At 35.5% G+C, this 19,170-nt stretch overlaps 1 protein-coding gene across 1 annotated transcript; it reads left to right on the top strand.

Annotated features, from left to right (window-relative positions):
* Positions 1-11,071: 11,071 nt before the first annotated feature.
* GK2 (glycerol kinase 2) lies at positions 11,072-12,965 on the top strand. The gene is given in 2 exon segments (XM_004286739.2): positions 11,072-11,526; positions 11,528-12,965. Coding segments are annotated over 2 exon segments (1,608 nt in total). The 5' UTR covers positions 11,072-11,155; the 3' UTR covers positions 12,765-12,965.
* The last annotated feature ends 6,205 nt before the right edge of the window (positions 12,966-19,170 follow it).

Here is a 19,170-nt window from a genome sequence, read left to right on the forward strand (position 1 = left end):
CCCAAATGGCCAAAACAATCTTAAGAAAGAAGAACAAAGCTGGAGGCATCACATTCCCTCACTTCAGACTAAGCTACAAAGCTACAGTAATCAAAACAGTATGGTATGAGCCCCAAAACAGACACATAGATCAATGGAACAGAACAGAGAGCCCAGAAATAAACCCACACACCCATGGTCAATTAATCTATGACAAAGGAAGCAAGAATATACAAAGGAATTTCCTACTTTTTAATCCTTGAGTTGCCTCACTATCTCGTTTGGATTTGCAACCTTTCTATCACCTATGAAATCAATTTCTTGCTTCAAATTCCCTCTGTTGCAAATAATTGAAGTGGTTTTCATTTACCTGGTTAGACCCTGGCCCTGACTTACTCAGTAATTGTTATTTTAGTATCTGATATGGGTTTGTGTCCCCCCAAATTCATATGTTGGAGTCCTAACCCGCAGTACATCAGAATGTGACTGTATTTGTAGATAGGGCCTTTAAAGATGTAATTAAGGTAAAATGAAGTCATATGGGTGGGTCTTAATCCAATCTGACTGGTGTCCTCAGAAGAGAAGATTAGGACATAGACACACAGAGGTAAGTCCATGTGAAGACAAAGAGGGGAACACAGTCATCTATAAGCCAAGAAGAGATACCTCAGAGGAAACAACCCTGCCAACACCTTAATCTCAGGCTTATAATTGTGAGAATATAAGTTTCTGTTGTCTAAGCCACCCAGTCTGTGGTACTTTTTTAGAGACAGACCTAGTGAACTAACATAGTACCTATTTCTAAGCTTCTAAGTTCTTCATCTCTCTTAGTTTTTGAAGTTCAATTTGTAAACATAGCTCCCTCGAGGGTCTACCTTTTGCAGAATATTAAGGCAGATTACTTGATGGATTTACTGGTATTTACGTACATTCAAGAATCATGTTCCCGCAGTTAGCCATAAACCCATATGCCATATTTGATTTCTTATCACTTCTATAAGGTAACATATTAATTGTTTGCAGCTTAATTTACATAGTAAGCCTCTGTATCTGTTTATTTCCACTGTAAAGCTATATATTAAGACATGTAAGAGGGTGCTTAATGGCATGTATAACTAGTCTTGAACTAGGATAATCAATTAAGGAATAATAATAATTTTCTCCCAGAGTCCATCATTCTTCCCTTCTGCACATACTCATCATAAACCTTCTATGGGCTTTATAGGCATGGCTCTTGGCTTGTAAAAACTATATGCCAATGGGGATATTAATAATAAGAGTACTGTTCTGAAAACATGTCTAACTTTTCAGTGTTAGCAAAGCATTTCTTCTGTATTCTAATTTAATCAGAATTATTCTGTACATAGTATCTGTTGTATGTGTGGTACTTGGTAAGGCATACTGCATCTGGTCACTGAAAAGCCATGACCTGTCCTTACTTGTAGGCAATCTGCTTATACACACCCAGGAGAGGTGTAGTGGAAAAAGAAAATAATAACAGTGGTTAGCCTTTCATAGTTCTTATTCTGTAGACATACACCTACCTGAAAGAAGAGATTCGGAGTATTTGACTTGGAAGAGGGGGCAGCTAAGATAAAAATGGGAAAAACAAATAGCAAGAAAAACAGAAAATCCAGTCACCTCTCCCACCCCCAGTTATACTCAGTTTTAGTCATTTATTCCCTTTTAACACTTATTACAATTTGCAATTTGTTTACCTTCATTTACTCAGTTTTTGCCTGCTTCACCACTATAACCTCACAAGGACAAGGACCGTGTCTGTCTAGTTCACAATTTTATCCCAAAGGCTATTCTAGCAATTATTTAATAGTTTATACTTGGTAAATATTTCTTGAATTAATGAAGGAAGGAAAAAGAAGCACAGAAGTATAGACTATTATTCTTATGTGCAAGGCGTTACTAAGACTATAGAATGACTCAAGCAATCTTGTCCCCCTAGGTAGCTTACACCGTAATCAGAGAAAAAGGGTTACCAGATATTAAAAAGGAATTAATAGTGCTGAATCAAGAGTCACTGTATGCCTCAGAAGTTCAGAGGAAGAAGAGCAAAGGGTACTTATTGATAGATGGAACTACTAAGGATATGTGGTAATAGCCAACAGAAACAGAAAAGAAACAAATACCAGAATGACAAATCCTGCATGATTCCACCAGTATGAGTTATCAAATACAAACTTACAGAAGCAAAGAACAGAATGGTGGTTGCCAGGGACTGAGGAGAGAGGGAAATGCAGAGCTGCTAATCAGCATGTTTAAAATTTCAGTTATGCAAGATGAATAAGTTCTAGAGATCTAAGATATAACATTGTGCCTTAAGATAACAATACTGCATTATACACTTAAAAATCTGTTAAGAAGGGAGATCTCATGTTAAGCATTCTTACCATAATAAAGAGAGAGGGAGAAAAGAAAAACACAAGAATTCTTCATCAGCATCAACCTCTGAATGTTTTCCATTCTTGCAAAACCATCAGAGTTTTTCTAATATGCTATTTCATGTCGAAACCTGGCTGTCACAGTGGAAGAGCTATACTTTCAACACTCTCTGTGAAACCAGGGGTCGGCCAGGAAGTCTACCAGGCACTTCAATGATGACCACCTGCAAGACCCTCTAGGATATGACTGAATTCCTGGCCTCCGTGGGTCTATTAGCCCGTCTGATGAAAAGAAGGAATCTCATGGCACCCGGTGCTCTGAAGTGTGTTATTCCTGTCCCCTCAGGCTGACTGGAGTGCCCATCTGCCTTGGTTTTCAACAACTGCAAAGAAGCCCAGCATGCAGGGAATGAAATATCTACTGGGTAACGGGGACTGTCAATTCTGAAAATGCTTGTCAGTTTGTACAACTGCCTCTAAGGGTCTGAGGTAATTTTTATGCATTGTGGCAAAATATTCCCAACCTAAGTCTAAACATTTGGCAACTTTCTAGAGAGTATAATTATCATTCACTATGATAATTTCCTAGTTTTATCTACCTTTTTAGATGATTACCACAGACATTTTCATTCCTGGTGGCTACTTTTTACTAGATTTTCAGTTAATAAAACAATAGAGCAATAATTATGTCTCCTACTATGGGGATTATTTATTACTAATAAACATGTTTCAGTACATATGTATTAAAATAATAAATATAAAATGAGTTAAGCACGTATTTTCCATGTAACATATGTGACTCTATTTATATAACAGTTCTGACAATAACTTTGGGGAGAACACTAGTAATTCATTTTATCATTTCAAATCATACTTAATTTGATGGCAAATTCATTTCATTCTAAACTTTATAGCAAAGTAACACATGAAGAGATATATAGTTCCTACTTGATATTACAAAACATATTCCTTTGCCAGTTTGCATCTCCATAAAATTAAACTTACATGTTTCCCCCAAGCTGAGTAAATTTTAGTTCAATGATGGATTCCAGTCTACTGAAGAATAGTTTGTCCATGTAAGACTTAAATGCTTTGGTAGATTCAGACTCTTGGATCAGCCCCAGGACCAGCTGAGGACTTATTAAGTACATTGTTCAACTTTTTGATAATATATTTTCAGGCTATTATAAAAATGAATCCAAGAGCCTTGGAAGAGCCATGAACTATTTTGATGTCCATGCTAGGATGTCCTTTAGACATTCTAATTGCTCCAGAAGAACCCTAAAATGGTGTCTAGTTCTATCTGTGCCTCCATAGGAATGATAACCCCTGGAATAGTACCCTAAAGTTCATCAGAGGCTTTCAGGATAAATGTAGAATAATGCCAATGCCAAAGACCCATTCTATTTTCCCTGAAACCTGATAAAACCTGACAGTTGGTTTGAGTAGCCAACTATCAATCAATAAAATGATACTTATTAAATGCTTTATATGCCTGGCATTATTGGTGACCATGACAAAGGGACAGGGGCCTGCCTTCACGAGGGTTATAGTCCAGCAGAGATGGCATACACCAAACAATTAATTCAAGTGCAATGACGGTTAGAAAAAGGGAGGTATAAGGTACAATGGGATTAAACTAAGGTTAAGAGGTCAGGAAAGGTTTCCATGAAGAAGAAACATGAGCTGACATTTTGGTAGATTGTATAACAGAGAAGGAAGGACATCCAGGAAGGTGAACCACCATATGATCCAAGACCAGTGGAGAAAATTAAGTGGATTCTGCATCCAGATAATCTAACTGAAATAACAGAAACTGTATTATTTTTAAGAAACGTTCTAAAGAATAAAAAAGTCTCTATTCATGAGACAAAGTGATGACTTGAGTGAGGAGGCAGAGTCTGCACTGAAGTCAGGAATATATGATAACATTTACCCTTAGTGACAGAATGTCACACATGTAACAGAAGAAAAGTCCACCACCACCTCGCTCCCAACAAAACAGATCTCTCTCCAAATGCCATCACAACCTGACGAATGAAAGGTAGCAACCCAAACTCACGTATTACCTTCCAGGGTCATTCAGGTTTTATGAGTAAATATGTATGACCAAAAATGACTGCTCACTGCACACCATTTTCCCTCTATTAACTTAAAATAAATATCAAGTTTCACTGGACAACATTTTCTAAAATCTTTACATTTTAGAAGGGACAAGTTCCTTTAGAGAGTACCTAAATTTTACCCCTAAGAAAAACAGGTCTGGGAGATAACTGGACTTGCTAAATATCATAAAGCTAGTTAGTCAGAGCTGGAACTAAAATCCTGATTTTTATTCTAATGCTCTTTACACAATTACATACACATATTCTTGAAGTTATCTATATATTGCCACTTTCTAGCAAATGTGATAATGACTGGATATAGATCAACAACCATAACTGGGGAATAACGCTTGGTCAAGTTATTTATTAGAATTCTATTGTATGACAACTGTAATTTTGTAAATAGTGAGACTGAGATTTTGATATTAATAATACTACTAATGATCTGGATTTGAGTCACAGATTTGTAGTGATAGTGAACAATGACTGCAAGAAACTAGATAGCGCACTGTTACAGCAAAAGGTGTGTAAACATGGCTCTAACAATGACTCAGCAACAATAACCCCAATTTTCCCAAGTTTAGTTTGATCTCCAGCCTCTGTAGCTTCTTTATTTTATTGACATATGTAAACAACACATGCACCAAAAAAAAGTGCAAGAAAACTTTCCCATCCTGATGCTTTAACACGTTGGTTCTCTTGTAAAGTGTGTGCAGGCATCACACATGACAGTACACATCAGTACAGTTTACTGACTAAAGGCAGAGTGAGATGCCCATTAGACATTCAAGAAAAGGTCACAGCCTCTGATTCTCCTCTCGGGCAGCACTCTGCCACCTCTGAGCCTGTCACAGAAGGGTTTGCAAGCTCTGGGTCTTGTGCAAGGGACATCATTAAAACCACCTTTTTATTGCCTACATCTCTTTTTTTCCATCCAGGTAACAAGCTATAGAGGAACATGATAGATAATAAGTGGCAGAATCAAATAAGTTATTCATTCCATCTGCATGAGAGATTATTTTGCTCACTTAGTCAGCAATAATGAACAATAGCTAGGCTTTCAAATGAAACACTTTCCTCCCCCCAACTCCACCACACACACACACACACACACACACACACACACACACACACACACACACACACACACACACACACACACACCCCAAGATGTAATGGGTATTTTTTTCCAAAAAGTAAAGAAAAAAAGATGGGGTGGGCAAGACAGAGCATTTTCACATTCTACATTTTCAGAGTAAGTATCCAACACGACTTGCCATGATAACTAAATTTATTATTAACTGTGTATTTCACGATGTTAGTGACAATATGTTAATGTGATTTTTCACGTCCTCCTGCAGTGAACAGATGGCTCCTTTTACTTTACTTTCCACATCAAGTGTGATTATTTCTTGGTGCCAAAAGCCACCTGCCGCTCCTCGGTCTCCAGTCTAATTTTTTATGTTGGTAAAACACAGCAGGACTTGTTATCAGTTGGATGGCATCTTAATAAAAGGAGACATGCCAACATATTGACATCATGTTCAAGGGGAAATTTCAGCCCTTCAAACCCTTAACCCTCTTCCTCTACCCCCCTTCAAAAAGTGAGGGAGAAAAAGGAAAAAAAATGATGCAGAGGTCCCACCAGTTTCAAGATGTTCGATTACAATTGTTGGGCCTAGGGCCAGGATGCTGAATAGGCCTCCCTTTGTCCCTAAACCCAAGCACCTCACTCAGGGTTCTGCTCTTTTATTCTGTGTAATGATAATTAGCCATAACATATTCCAAAGTCAAATGTAAGCAGGAATACATTAACATTGAGATCAATGTCAGGGCAATTTTCACTGGGAAAATGACAAAGAACACACACACACACAATCAAAAATTTCAAGATTCAATCATTCATACAATCACTTTCATAGCTGTGAATATGAAACTCATTGGCCTGTCTGTTATGAGTGTTTACCCAGAATGCCAAGGCCTCCTGATGTGAATGCAGTGACTCCCACAGCCTGCGCTTAACAGAGAAAACGTGAGTAATAAACCACAGTAGCTCGCTTTAATTTTTCCCTTCTTTATTAGAACAAAGAGGGATAGTATGTTAGGTGATTTGTGGTCCAAGAAGAGGTCTTCCAGGCAATTGGAGGGCATGGCTCTCAACAGCTGGTCCAGCACATTGGGGAACAGCATGTAGAAAAATGCGTCAGCGTTTTGAAGATTACCAACTGTGATGATGCATTGGTTATGACACAATCTAAAAAAAGTTAAATTTCCTAGCCACAAACTATATAATTCAGTGCCCTTACCATCAGGGTGCACACTCTCAAATTCAAGACAAGGTATGTGCAAATTTGGTGAAATCAAAACTTTCAAAATTGATTCCCGCTCATTAGAGACTGCAAAGAGTAGCAGCCTTCCTGAACGCCTCATATTTCTTGTTAAAAGCCAAACAAAGGGTTAAACCTGCAGCTGGCTTCCTAAGATTTACAAGGTTTATAAAAACCAGAAGAAAATTCCTACAATAAAAGTGCAAATACTTTAACAAAAATGATTCACAATTAATGGTTTTCTTGGGATGAACAACTATGAGTAGATTATGCCACCAAAGAATCTCTCAAATTTACATAAACTTGGCATTGACTCTTTTATTCCTTTCAACTATTCCTCCAAACAAACAAAAGAACCTGTATGAAATAGATCTGTATTAACAGTTTTGCAGCTTTTTTTTTGCATTACATTTTCCCAATATTTTGTTATAAAAATTTGCAAACATAGAAAAATTGAAAGAACCAACACCATTTTACCTACCACACAGATTCTACAATTAATATTTTACTATACTAATTTTACTATATATCTTTTCATTTATCCGTCTTTTTATCTATTCATCAATCTACCTTATTATATTAGATTGTAAAATGAATAATCAATAGCCCATCCAGCAATGAAAATTAAAATTAGCTTGACTTTATGATAATTAGTTACAGTGAGAACCATATATAGTGGTGCTCATTAATTCATTCAATATATATTTCTTGAGTTTTTGCTTACAGTCAGGCATGTTCTAAATGCTGAAGACGCAAGATTGAATAAAACAGCCAAAATACCTGCCCTCATTGAACATATAATTTAGTGGGCTTGACAGGGGGAAAATAATAATTAAATGAATGGCTCTCTAAAACAAGATGCGCAAAGGAAGATGCCAATATAGACAAGTAGTTGGGATTGTTCTTAACTTAGATGTTATAATAAGTGCAGGAAGAATGTTTCATGTGTCACTATATTATTGTCTAAAATACAGCCTATATATAGCAACCTCTCAAAGCATATCTGTCAAATTACTGAATGAACAATTAAATTTTGAACTTTACAGTGTGGACATCATTTAAAAGATTTTATATTAAGAAGTAACTGCACTATAGAAGAGTGACCTTAAAGGTAAATAAGTAATAATAGAAAGTCAATTCATTTAACAACTCTAATTTTAGCAATCTTCTACTAAAAGACTTTTTGAAGAAATATCTGATTTGGGGAACTATTCTGAATAGTATGACCATCGTTAAAGGATTTGCATTTGTATGGAATATGACACAAATGAAATAATTTCCTTGTAAAGTATAATGTCTTCAAAAATAAGGTAGTACCAATGATTATTTCAGAGGTGCTTAAATTAAAATATAGGGAGGCTATTAGAGACTAACAATCAAAAGTGTTAATGTTTTTAATTTCTATAATATAAAAATAGTAGAGTTAGTTTAAGCTTCTTAGCTTAAACAAACAAATAAAAAAAGCATTGCTAGTCAGTTTTGGTTAAATCCATCAATAGTTTGTAATTACTCTAAGAAAGTTAAATCAATCTCGTCAACTTTCCTTTCTAAACTAAATTGAGACAATTATTATCTGATTATTTATTGGCTACAACTTACTCACAGTGGAACTAGTATGTAAATGAGTTCTTTATAGACAGAAATGATGACTTTATGTATGTTACTTGTATTAAAAACAAAATGCTTAAATTATCCCTAGGCTCAAAAACTAATATGATTGGGACATTTGTGTGTATATACTGGGGTGGCAGGGGAGAGGGAAAGTAGAAAACAAACTTTAGGTCAAATCTTTTTATTGAATAATCTGTACATAGAATGTTTACTACTGTCAAATACTTGGGAAGAAAAAAAATTTTTTTAATTTTTTTAATGTTTCATGAGAATTAAAACATAGTACGGTAAACAGGCATACTGGTAAGTGTTGCCTCTAAATGTTTGCTTAGGAAAGCTCTGGTTGAATTTTAAAACTTAACAAAGATATCAGGAAAATCTGTACCATCTTCTGATGATTTCAGTCCCCTACTATTCAAATTAAATCTGGTTGCTAATTTTGTTTTTCTGACTTCCTTTAAAAAGTTTACTTAAAAGGAAAATATGATCCAGTCAAAATAGTAAAAGAACAATGTTGTTGATTTTTATGGTATTTTCTATCTCGTTCTTTTGGTTTCACTAAGAATAAATGAGCTGCATCCTTGAGCTAACTTAGAAGTATAGCCTATGGCCTAATGCAGAAAATTGCCAATAACTGATTGGACATTTCATGAATTAAAATTAATGAGTAGATAAATATTTATTCACCAACTTTACAATCAATCTGAAAATTTAAGCTTCTATTCAGTGGACTTCCACTCTTACAATGATGGAGTAACAGAGACTAGATTTATCTTCATTTATCATTTGAAACAATTAAAAAATGGACAAAATATATGAGACATTTCACATAAGTCAAAAATTACATAACAGCAGTTTATAAGATGCTGAATATCAGTCCATGAGGGACAGTGATCTCTAAGAGGCAAGAAACAAATAGCATGATTATTATGACTTCCCTAGCCTATTGCCTTGAGAGAGTATTGAGGCCACAGCACTAGGAAGGGAAACCCAGGTGGAGCCCAGTGGAAACCCCGTAGTGAGGAGATAAAGCTGAGCATCCAGAGAGACAAAGGCAGCTAGACCGCGCAGGATATGGTACTGGAAAGAAAAGAGTTGTACAGGAAGAGAACTCTGGAGACTTTCAGAGTATCCCCTTTGAGTATTCAGTTCAGTATTGATCAGTGCATGTGTGTGAGGAAACTACATGAGACTGGGGAGAGATGCATATGAAAAGACTAATGATGACAGTACCCAGTATTTACCCACAACTGGGAACACGGACTATTTACACCAGCCATGAAAAGCTCATTTTTCATGGGCCTTGGATAAAGTACACTGAAGGATCTCATCACAGGTAAGGGGAATAATTAGCCCCACATTAAACACTGTCCTGTTCCACCTAACAAATCTTAAAGGCAAGACCCAAAAGAATCAAATTGTTTCCATGTAACTTAACTGCATCCCAAGACAACGCTCAAGGTCTTCAGGAACACAAAAATAACGAGCAATCCAACCAGGTAAAGTTTACAATGTTTGGCACCTAATCAAAAATTATCAAGCATGCAAAGAAGCAGAGAAATACAAGCCATAATGAGGAGAAAAATTAATCAGTCAAAATTGAACCAGAACTGACACAGATGCTAGAATTAGCAGAAGATGAAATTAAGTTATTCTAACTGTATCCCATGTGTTCAAAAAGCTAAGTTTATATTTTTAAAAATCCAATTGAACTTCTAGGGATGAAAACTACAATATGTGAGGTGAAAAATACAATAGATGGATTAATAGATTAAATAATGGAGAAGAAAAGATTAGTAAACTTGAAGACATAGCAATAGAAACTATCTAAAATGAATCACAGAAAGAGAAAATAATTATAATAATGAGTAGAGCAGTGAATGCCAATATATGTAATTGGAGTCCCTAAAGCAGAGAAGAGAGGAAAAATAAAACATATTTATAGAAATAATGGCCCAAAGTTTTCCAAATTTGATAAAATCCATAAACCCACAGACCCAAGTAGCTCAATGAGCCCCAAGCACAGAAAATAAGAAAACTACGCCAAGTAATATCATCATAAAACTGACCAAAACCATTGATAAAGAAAAAAAAATCTTAAAGACAGTGAGAGAAAAAACAGACATTTTAAAAATAAGTTTGACAGTGAAGTTCACACCTGAAACAGCACAAGAGAGAAGAGGGCGGAGCAACAGTTTCAAGGCACTGAAATTTAAGGAAAAAAAAGTTAATAAGAATTCTATATCCAGAGAAAATATCTTTAAATAGTAGATGAAATACTTTTCAGATGTTCAAAAGTTGTAAAAATTCATTTCCAACAGACCACACTACAAGAAATATTGGGGGAAATCTTACAGGTAGAAGGAACGCGATAACTGAAATGTGGATCCACACAACACAATGAAGAGCACAAGTAACAATAATTATGTTGGTAAATATATGATTTTTTTTAAGCTTAAATCTCCTTAAAAGATAATTGAGTGGTTGGGGGTGGAGCTCGAGCCAAAGGAGTGGGGTGAAAAGATGCAGCGCTGGTTAGAGAACAAAGCATGCCCCAGCTCATTCAGGTTCAGCCTAGGCAGTTACTGAGCCTGCGCGTTATGATCCTGACGCTCCTGACGGTCTGCGTACCCCACCCCCACCAACACCTCCATCACCGGGGAAACGGCACCAGAGCTGCTGAGCACCGGAGCAGCTGAGCTGAGCACCGGAGCAGCTGAGCCCACCTACAGGTTTCATGGCAGCTCCGAAGATGGCAGTTGTGGGGCCGTTGGTGGAGGCAGTGGTCCAGGGTACTGACTCCACTCATTTTATGGTTTTCAATTCAAAAACAGCAGAACTACTTAGTCAGCATGAAGTGGAATTAACCCAAGAGTTCCCAAAAGAAGGATGGGTAGAACAAGACCCTAAGGAAATTCTTCAGTCAGTTTATGAATGTATAGAGAAAACATGTGAGAAACTTCAAGAACTCAGTATTGATATATCCAACATAAAAGCTATTGGTGTCAGCAATCAGAGGGAAACCACTGTTATCTGGGACAAATTAACTGGAGAGCCACTCTACAATGCTGTGGTGTGGCTCGATCTAAGAACCCAGTCTACTGTTGAGACTTAGCAAAAAAATTCCAGGAAATAATAACTTTGTCAAGTCCAAGACAGGCCTTCCACTTAGCACTTACTTCAGTGCAGTAAAACTTCGTTGGATTCTTAACAATGTGAGAAAAGTTCAAAAGGCTGTTGAAGAAGGTAGAGCTCTTTTTGGTACCATTGATTCATGGCTTATCTGGAGTCTGACAGGAGGAGTTAATGGAGGTATCCATTGTACAGATGTAACAAATGCAAGTAGGACAATGCTCTTCAACATCCATTCTTTAGAATGGGATAAAAAGCTGTGTAACTTTTTTGAAATTCCAATGGACATTCTTCCAAATGTCTGGAGTTCTTCTGAGATCTATGGCCGAACGAAAACGGGGGCCTTGGAAGGTGTGCCAATATCTGGATGTTTGGGGGACCAGTCTGCTGCATTGGTAGGACAAATGTGCTTCTAGGAAGGACAAGCCAAAAACACGTATGGAACAGGCTGTTTCTTACTATGTAATACAGGTCATAAGTGTGTATTTTCTGAACACGGCCTCCTGACCACAGTGGCTTACAAGCTAGGCAAAGACAAGCCAGTATGTTATGCATTGGAAGGTTCTGTTGCTATAGCCGGTGCTGTTATTCGCTGGCTGAGAGACAATCTTGGAATTATAAAGACCTCAGAAGAAAGTGAAAAACTTGCTAAAGAAGTAGGTACTTCTTATGGCTGCTACTTCATCCCAGCCTTTTCAGGGTTATACGCACCTTATTGGGAGCCCACTGCAAGAGGGATAATCTGTGGTCTCACTCAGTTCACCAATAAAAGTCATATTGCTTTTGCTGCATTAGAAGCTATTTGTTTCCAAACCCGAGAGATTTTGGATGCCATGAACCATGACTGTGGAATTCCACTCAGTCATTTGCAGGTGGATGGAGGAATGACCAACAACAAAGTTCTTATGCAACTGCAAGCAGACATTCTGCATATTCCAGTAATAAAAGCCTCCATGCCTGAAACAACTGCCCTGGGAGCTGCCATGGCAGCAGGAGCTGCAGAAGGGGTAGATGTTTGGAGTCTTAAACCCGAGGATTTGTCAATGGTCATGATGGAACGGTTTGAACCACAGATAAAAGCCACAGAAAGTGAAATTCGTTATTCTACATGGAAGAAAGCTGTGATGAAGTCAATGGGTTGGGTTACAACTCAGCCTCCTGAAAGTAGTGAACCTACTACGTTCTCTAGTCTGCCCTTGGGTTTTTTTTTATAGTGACTAGCATGATAATGTTAATTGGAGCAAGATACATCTTAGGTGTACCATAATAATATCAAACATGGATTCTCAAGATGTGAGCTTTTCACAGAATGAAAAAAATCCAGCAATTCTGTCTCTTAATGTAATGACGCTATAACAGACTGGCTTTATTTATAAACCACTTGCTGCATGGCTTATGAGAACCCTACAAGTAAACCTATGGCTAGAAATAAATTACAGCAGAAAACACTGCAGAAACATTTGGTGTGTTTTTTAACATCAGCAGTTAAGGTCAGGCCAACCACTGGGAGTCAACCCCCTCCACTGTCATGAAATCCTGCTCCACTCCCTCTAAAATATAGAATATTCAGATTCTGTCTATGTAATTTTTCATCAAACATTTTCTAACACTTATGGACCAGGATTTGGTTCTCTGTGCTACACACACTTGATTAAGAGGTGTAACTAACCTGCTAAAACTGAGGGACATCTTATTGTAGTTGTTGTTTTGAATGGATCCCAAAGTCCTCTTTTGCACATATTAGGGAGACCACAATACCTTCACTGAATGTTTAATGGAAACATAAGTTTTTATAATAGAAATTTAGTATTCTCATAGCTATTTTCCTAGAAGATATTCATCAAAATTCTTCAGACATTTTACATGTCCTCACTAGTTACACTAATTTTCTGTGTAAATCCTATAGGAAGAAGGACATGTTTTCCTTTGTTTTTCCTTTACATATTTCTATTTTATGTAGTTTACTTGGTATGTATAACATATATGCTTATATACTTCATATAGAGAGACCATCGATGAAGCTTAGAAGAAGGGTAGTCTTAAGTGGACGAGTACTTACATAAATATTTTAGGGTAAACATTTATATATATATATATAGAGAGAGAGAGAGAGAGAGAGAGAGCGCAATGAGCATGCATACTATTTATCAGGAGAAACTTGTTTTTAAAAAGGTGGTATTTAAAATTTATATGTTTTATATTGATACAAAACAAAGTATATTATGATTTTAACTGTATTTTACACCTTACTTTTTAATTTAATTGTCTTAGCTGGATATATGCTGGAAGAAAAAGGAAAAAAAACTGTGGAATACTACAGTAAGCATTATTTTCAAGCAGAAAAAAGAGAACTGATTGCTCAAATGAAACTAATTATATAGTATGTAGTTTAAGCATATGCAGAAGAAAACAAAAATAGCAAGCAAGTTGGAAGTAGATAAATGGAAGTGTAATAAATACTCTAAGATTCATATACTATATGGGAAGTGGTATAATATCATTTGAAGTTACACTGTTAATTAAGTACTCTAAATCCTAAAATAACAAAACAAAAAGTTAGAATTAATAAGCAAATTTAGTACATAAGCCAGAACTATAAAATATTCATTTGATCCAAAACAAGACAGAAAAGAGATGAAAAAGGAAAAAAAGAATAGATAAGAAAATAGAAAACAATAGTAAGAAAATACATTTAAACCTAACCATGCCAATAAGCACATTAAATATAAATGGTCTAAATACCTCAATTAAAAAGCAAGATCGTCATATTAGATAAAAAAGAAAGACTCTAATATATACTGCCTCTAAGAAACATATTTCAGAAAAAGAGAAAAAAATAGTCAAAAAGAAAAAGGATTTTAAAAAGATATACCATACTCATATTAATGGAAAGAAAGCAGAAGTGGCTATATTAATATCAGAAGGTAAATTTCAAAGCAAAGAATATTACCAGTGATGGACAAGGTCATTCTGCAATGATAAAAGGGTCAATTCATTAAAGAGATATAACAATCCTAAACATATATATACTTAATAACAGAGCTTCAAAATACATAAAGCAAAATCTGATAGAATTGAAAGAAAAAGGAGGTAAATCTACAATTATAGTAAGAGATTTCAATATCTCTCCCTCAACTTTTGATAGAACAAGTAGACAAATTAATGATATAGATTTGAACAATATTATCAAATAACTTAATTGACATTCATATAACATTCCACCCTACAGTAGGAGAATACATACTCTTTTCAAGTGCATATAAAATATTTACCAAGAAAGACCTCATTTAGGCTATCAACCAAGCCTCAATAAATTTAAAAGGATTTCATATAAGGTATGCCATCAGAGTGCATTGGAATTATAAATCAATAAAAGGTTTTTGGAAATCTCCAAATATTTGGAAACTAAAACTTTTAAATAATCCATGAGTTGAAGAGATAAAGAAGGAAAATAGAAAATATTTGGAACATAATAAAAATGAAAAACATATCAAAATTTATGAAGATATTACTAAAGTAGTACTTAGAAATTTCTAGGACTAAAGGCCTATGTTAGAAGAGAGACAAGGTTTCAATCAGTGACCTCAGCTTCAATCTTAAGAAACTGGAAATAGGATAACAAATTAAATGCAAAGTAATAGAAGAAAAGAAAAAATAAAGAGAAGTGCAATAATCAATGGTATAGAAAATAGAAAAACAATAGCAAAAATCAATATAACCAAAATTTGTTCTTTTAGGTTAAATTGATAACCTTTATAACCTTTATAATAAATTGATAACCTTTAAGCCTAGACTGGACTAATAAAAAAAGATGACAAAAATTATCAGTATCAGGAATGAGAGTGATATCGCTATAGATTCTAAGGATATTAAAATGATAATACAGGAATATTATAAAAACTTTATCCCAGTAAATTGACAACTCAGATGAAATGAACAAATTCCTTTAAAAACACAAGCTACTAAACTCAAGGAAACAGATAACTTGAATAGCCCTATATCTATTAAATAGGTTGAATTCCTAGTTTAAAACCTCCTCGCAGAGAAAACTCCAAGCCCAAATAGGAGTTATTTCTTCAATGATAAAGAAATAATACCCATTCTACACAAACTCTTCCAGAAAACTGAAAAGGAAGAAATACTTCCAAACTCATTCTATGAGGCCAAGATTACAGCATTAATCTGATTCCAACACCAGACAAAGGCATTACAAAAAACAAAACAAAACAAAACAAAACAAAAAACTGCAAATCGATATCCTTTATAAACACTGACGCAAAAATTCTAAACAAAGTTTTAGCAAAATTAATCTAACAATGCATAAAAAGGATAAGACATCATGACCAACTGGGGGGAAGCTAGGATAATGAATCAGTGTAACTAGAAAACTCAATCAATATACTTCACCATATTAACAACCAAGAAAGAAAAACTGCATGAGATATAACTACACACTGACTTGAGTGCCTAAAATTAAAAAGAAAACCATATCAAGTTTGGTAAAGATGTAGAGGAACTGAATCTCCCATATGATTCTACTGAAAATGTAGAATGATTACAAACATTTTAGAAAACAGTTTAATGGTTTCTCAAAAAACTAAATATTACATCTATCACATTATCCTAGATATTTACCCAAGAGAAATGAAAACATATGTCTATACAAAGATTTTTCCATAGCACTTTACTTGTTATAGCCAAAAACTGGACACAACTCAAATGTCCACCAGCAGGTGAATGAATAAACAAACCATGGTATATCCATAAAATGAAAAGCTATCCAGCAACTACTGATACACACTACAACACAGATGAATTTCAAAATAATTAAGCTGAGTGAAATAAGCCAGACAAAAAAGAGTAGTATATATGTAGTGTCTGATTCTATTCATATACAGTTGTAGGAAATGCAAACTATTACATAATGGCAAAAAGCATATCAGTGGCTGTCTGGGAACTGGGGGGGTGGGGACAGGTGGGGGGATGGGAATGAGGAGTGGGCAGCAGGGGGTAGGAGGCATGATTACAAAGGGGCACAAAGAAAAATTGGGAGGAATGAATATGCCCATTATATTAATTATGGTGATGTGTCAAGGGTGAGTATTTATGTCAAAATTAATCAAACTGAACACTTTAAATATGTGCAGTTTATCATATGTCAATTATACCTCAATAAAACTGTTTTAAAAAAGAGAAAAAGCTTACCTCAAACTCTGAAGGAATATAACCAAAGTTTGCTCAAGTAGGTTAATTCTTTGCTCTTCTCTATTATGCATACTGATATATCCTGCTTCTACAGTCTGCTAGCATGGGGTGTTCCAGTCCCTATTTCTAGAAGGTCTATGAGCTTTATTTGAAGTCATTTGTGTGATTAGGCTGGCAAAATACATGATAATGTCTAGTATCATTGAAAACAAATTAACTTCCCATTTCATTTATCTGTTCATAATTCTCAGTCTGGGACCCACTGCAACTGACTTTATGAAGAGTCACAAACAAAGATGTCATAAGAAAATTAGACTAAAAGTCCTCAAACTCAGTATCTCATTCGTTCTCACTTCTTCATATTATACTCCTGTGATTTGCCTTTGTAAGTCTCACTTTCATAATTAAACTTACATTATATTGGTAAATTACAGCACTTTGCCCCAAGGCTATAAAGGAGCTTCTGTATATTCTATTATAAAATTAACTAATTAATAATTTCTCTATATTGCCACTAAGCAGAACTACACAGTTAAATTATGACGATGGCCTCGCATCACATGCACGTTATAAAACAGCAGTCATTATTTAATGTCAGGCATACGTGTGAGTGAGAGAGCATGAGCTCAAACACTAACCAGGAGAATGAAAAGCATCTAATTCTGATACTGTTTTCCAAAGATACAGTTTGTGAATTAAAACAAGTCGTGGCTGAGAAGGATCAGTAAGGAAGAAGAGAGAGAAGAAACAAAGAAGGCCATGAAGGGAAAGGGATGTTAAAGGTATCCAAAGAGAAACAAGCTGTACTATTAAATCTAATTAGAGACACCCTATATGGTGTCCATGTAGAAGCAGCTTTAGGAGTGGCAGCCATAGACATCAAACTTAGAGGGATAAGCATCTTCCCCTCCTCACCTGGTAGAGAATCCTAAATTACTATCTGTTTGTGCCTGATTTCTGGTGCTTATATTATTATTTTGATATTCATACTCATAAACTCACAGGGAAGCTATTGATTCACTCACCAGTAAGCCCTTTTCCCAATACATCAGTATAAACGTTACATTAAACAATCCGCGTTTAGGTGGAACATTATAAACCTACTCTATGACTGTTAGATACGGAAAATTTGTTTCCATGCTGTTTTCTTTTTAATCAGAACAAATAAGATCCCCTAGAGTAATCCTCCAGCAAAGTCTAGAGTAAATACAGTACCATCTCAGACAGTCACCTACTTTAGCCTCCCACGGAAATGACAGCGCTATAGTCCATTCTGATTGTTTCAATCAAAACAAAATGAATAAACTTAATACACTTAATATTTAAATATTCCCCCACAGTTTCCATCAACAACCTTTACAGCCAGATTTATTTGAGCGTTGGAGAAATTTCATGTGACCCTTGTCCTCTGTGTGTTTAGCATACGTTACAGTTCATTATCATATCAGCCCTCAACAAACTGATTTATTTTACAGAAAGAAAAGACAAGAAGCCCTTGACCTTTGATGGGAAAAAAGTAGAGGGTGGTAAGACTGTTAATAATCTTATATTCAACTAACTATGAAATTCATTGTAAATAATCCACAAATCTTTCTCCTATTCAGTTATTAAAGGATGTTTTTCAAGTGTCATAGGAAATCCAAGCTTGAAAAACATTTGCAAACCCAAAACAGTGAGGAGACATTATATGTCCATACTAGGAGCTTCAAAATAGAGCTAGGCAAAAACCAAGATAAAAATGTTCTAATGATTGCAAATGAGGATAACTCTGATCTGTCTAGCTTTTACTCTAAACTGAAGTAGGCAACCTGCTTAACTGCATGTCCCTGTTTCCACCTTTGTATGACTTAACAAAGTGACCAGAGCAGGCGCTGAGTAGACACCTTGCAGCAGGAAGCTTTGATTAGGATCTCTCTCTCTCTCATTGTAAGATAAGGTTTGTCTGGCCTGAAGTATATTTTACCGAATAAACTGACCACTTCTTCTCAGCTCTTTTTTAAATAGGCCACAGATATCTACCATTAGCTCAGCTTCACAGTTGAGAATAATGAGGAAAAGAACAAGAAAATCACCTTCCCAATCCAAAAAGGGTACAGCTTTAGAACTGAGGAGATGATTCATCAGGAGAATATGATTACTTGCCTAGAATTTAGTATTTTCAAAAACTATTTTCTCAGTGAAAACTCCAAGACTACTTTCATGATGTAAGAAGAGCCTGCAGGTGGATGGGGCTTGAGAAAGCTTCTAGCTCAACATCTTTTAATACAAAAGAAGTGAAAAGTTTAAATAACTTACTAGATGTCATTACAAACATGCTGGGAGTGAGATTAAAATCTAAGTTTTTACATTATAATGTTCCTTTAGCTTCACCCAGCTGGTAGGGCTTTTCTTGGGCTTTGTCTACCTCAAACAGCT

The sequence above is a fragment of the Orcinus orca genome, chromosome 4 (assembly GCF_937001465.1).
Source record: "Orcinus orca chromosome 4, mOrcOrc1.1, whole genome shotgun sequence".
In the NCBI taxonomy this organism is placed as follows: domain Eukaryota; kingdom Metazoa; phylum Chordata; class Mammalia; order Artiodactyla; family Delphinidae; genus Orcinus; species Orcinus orca.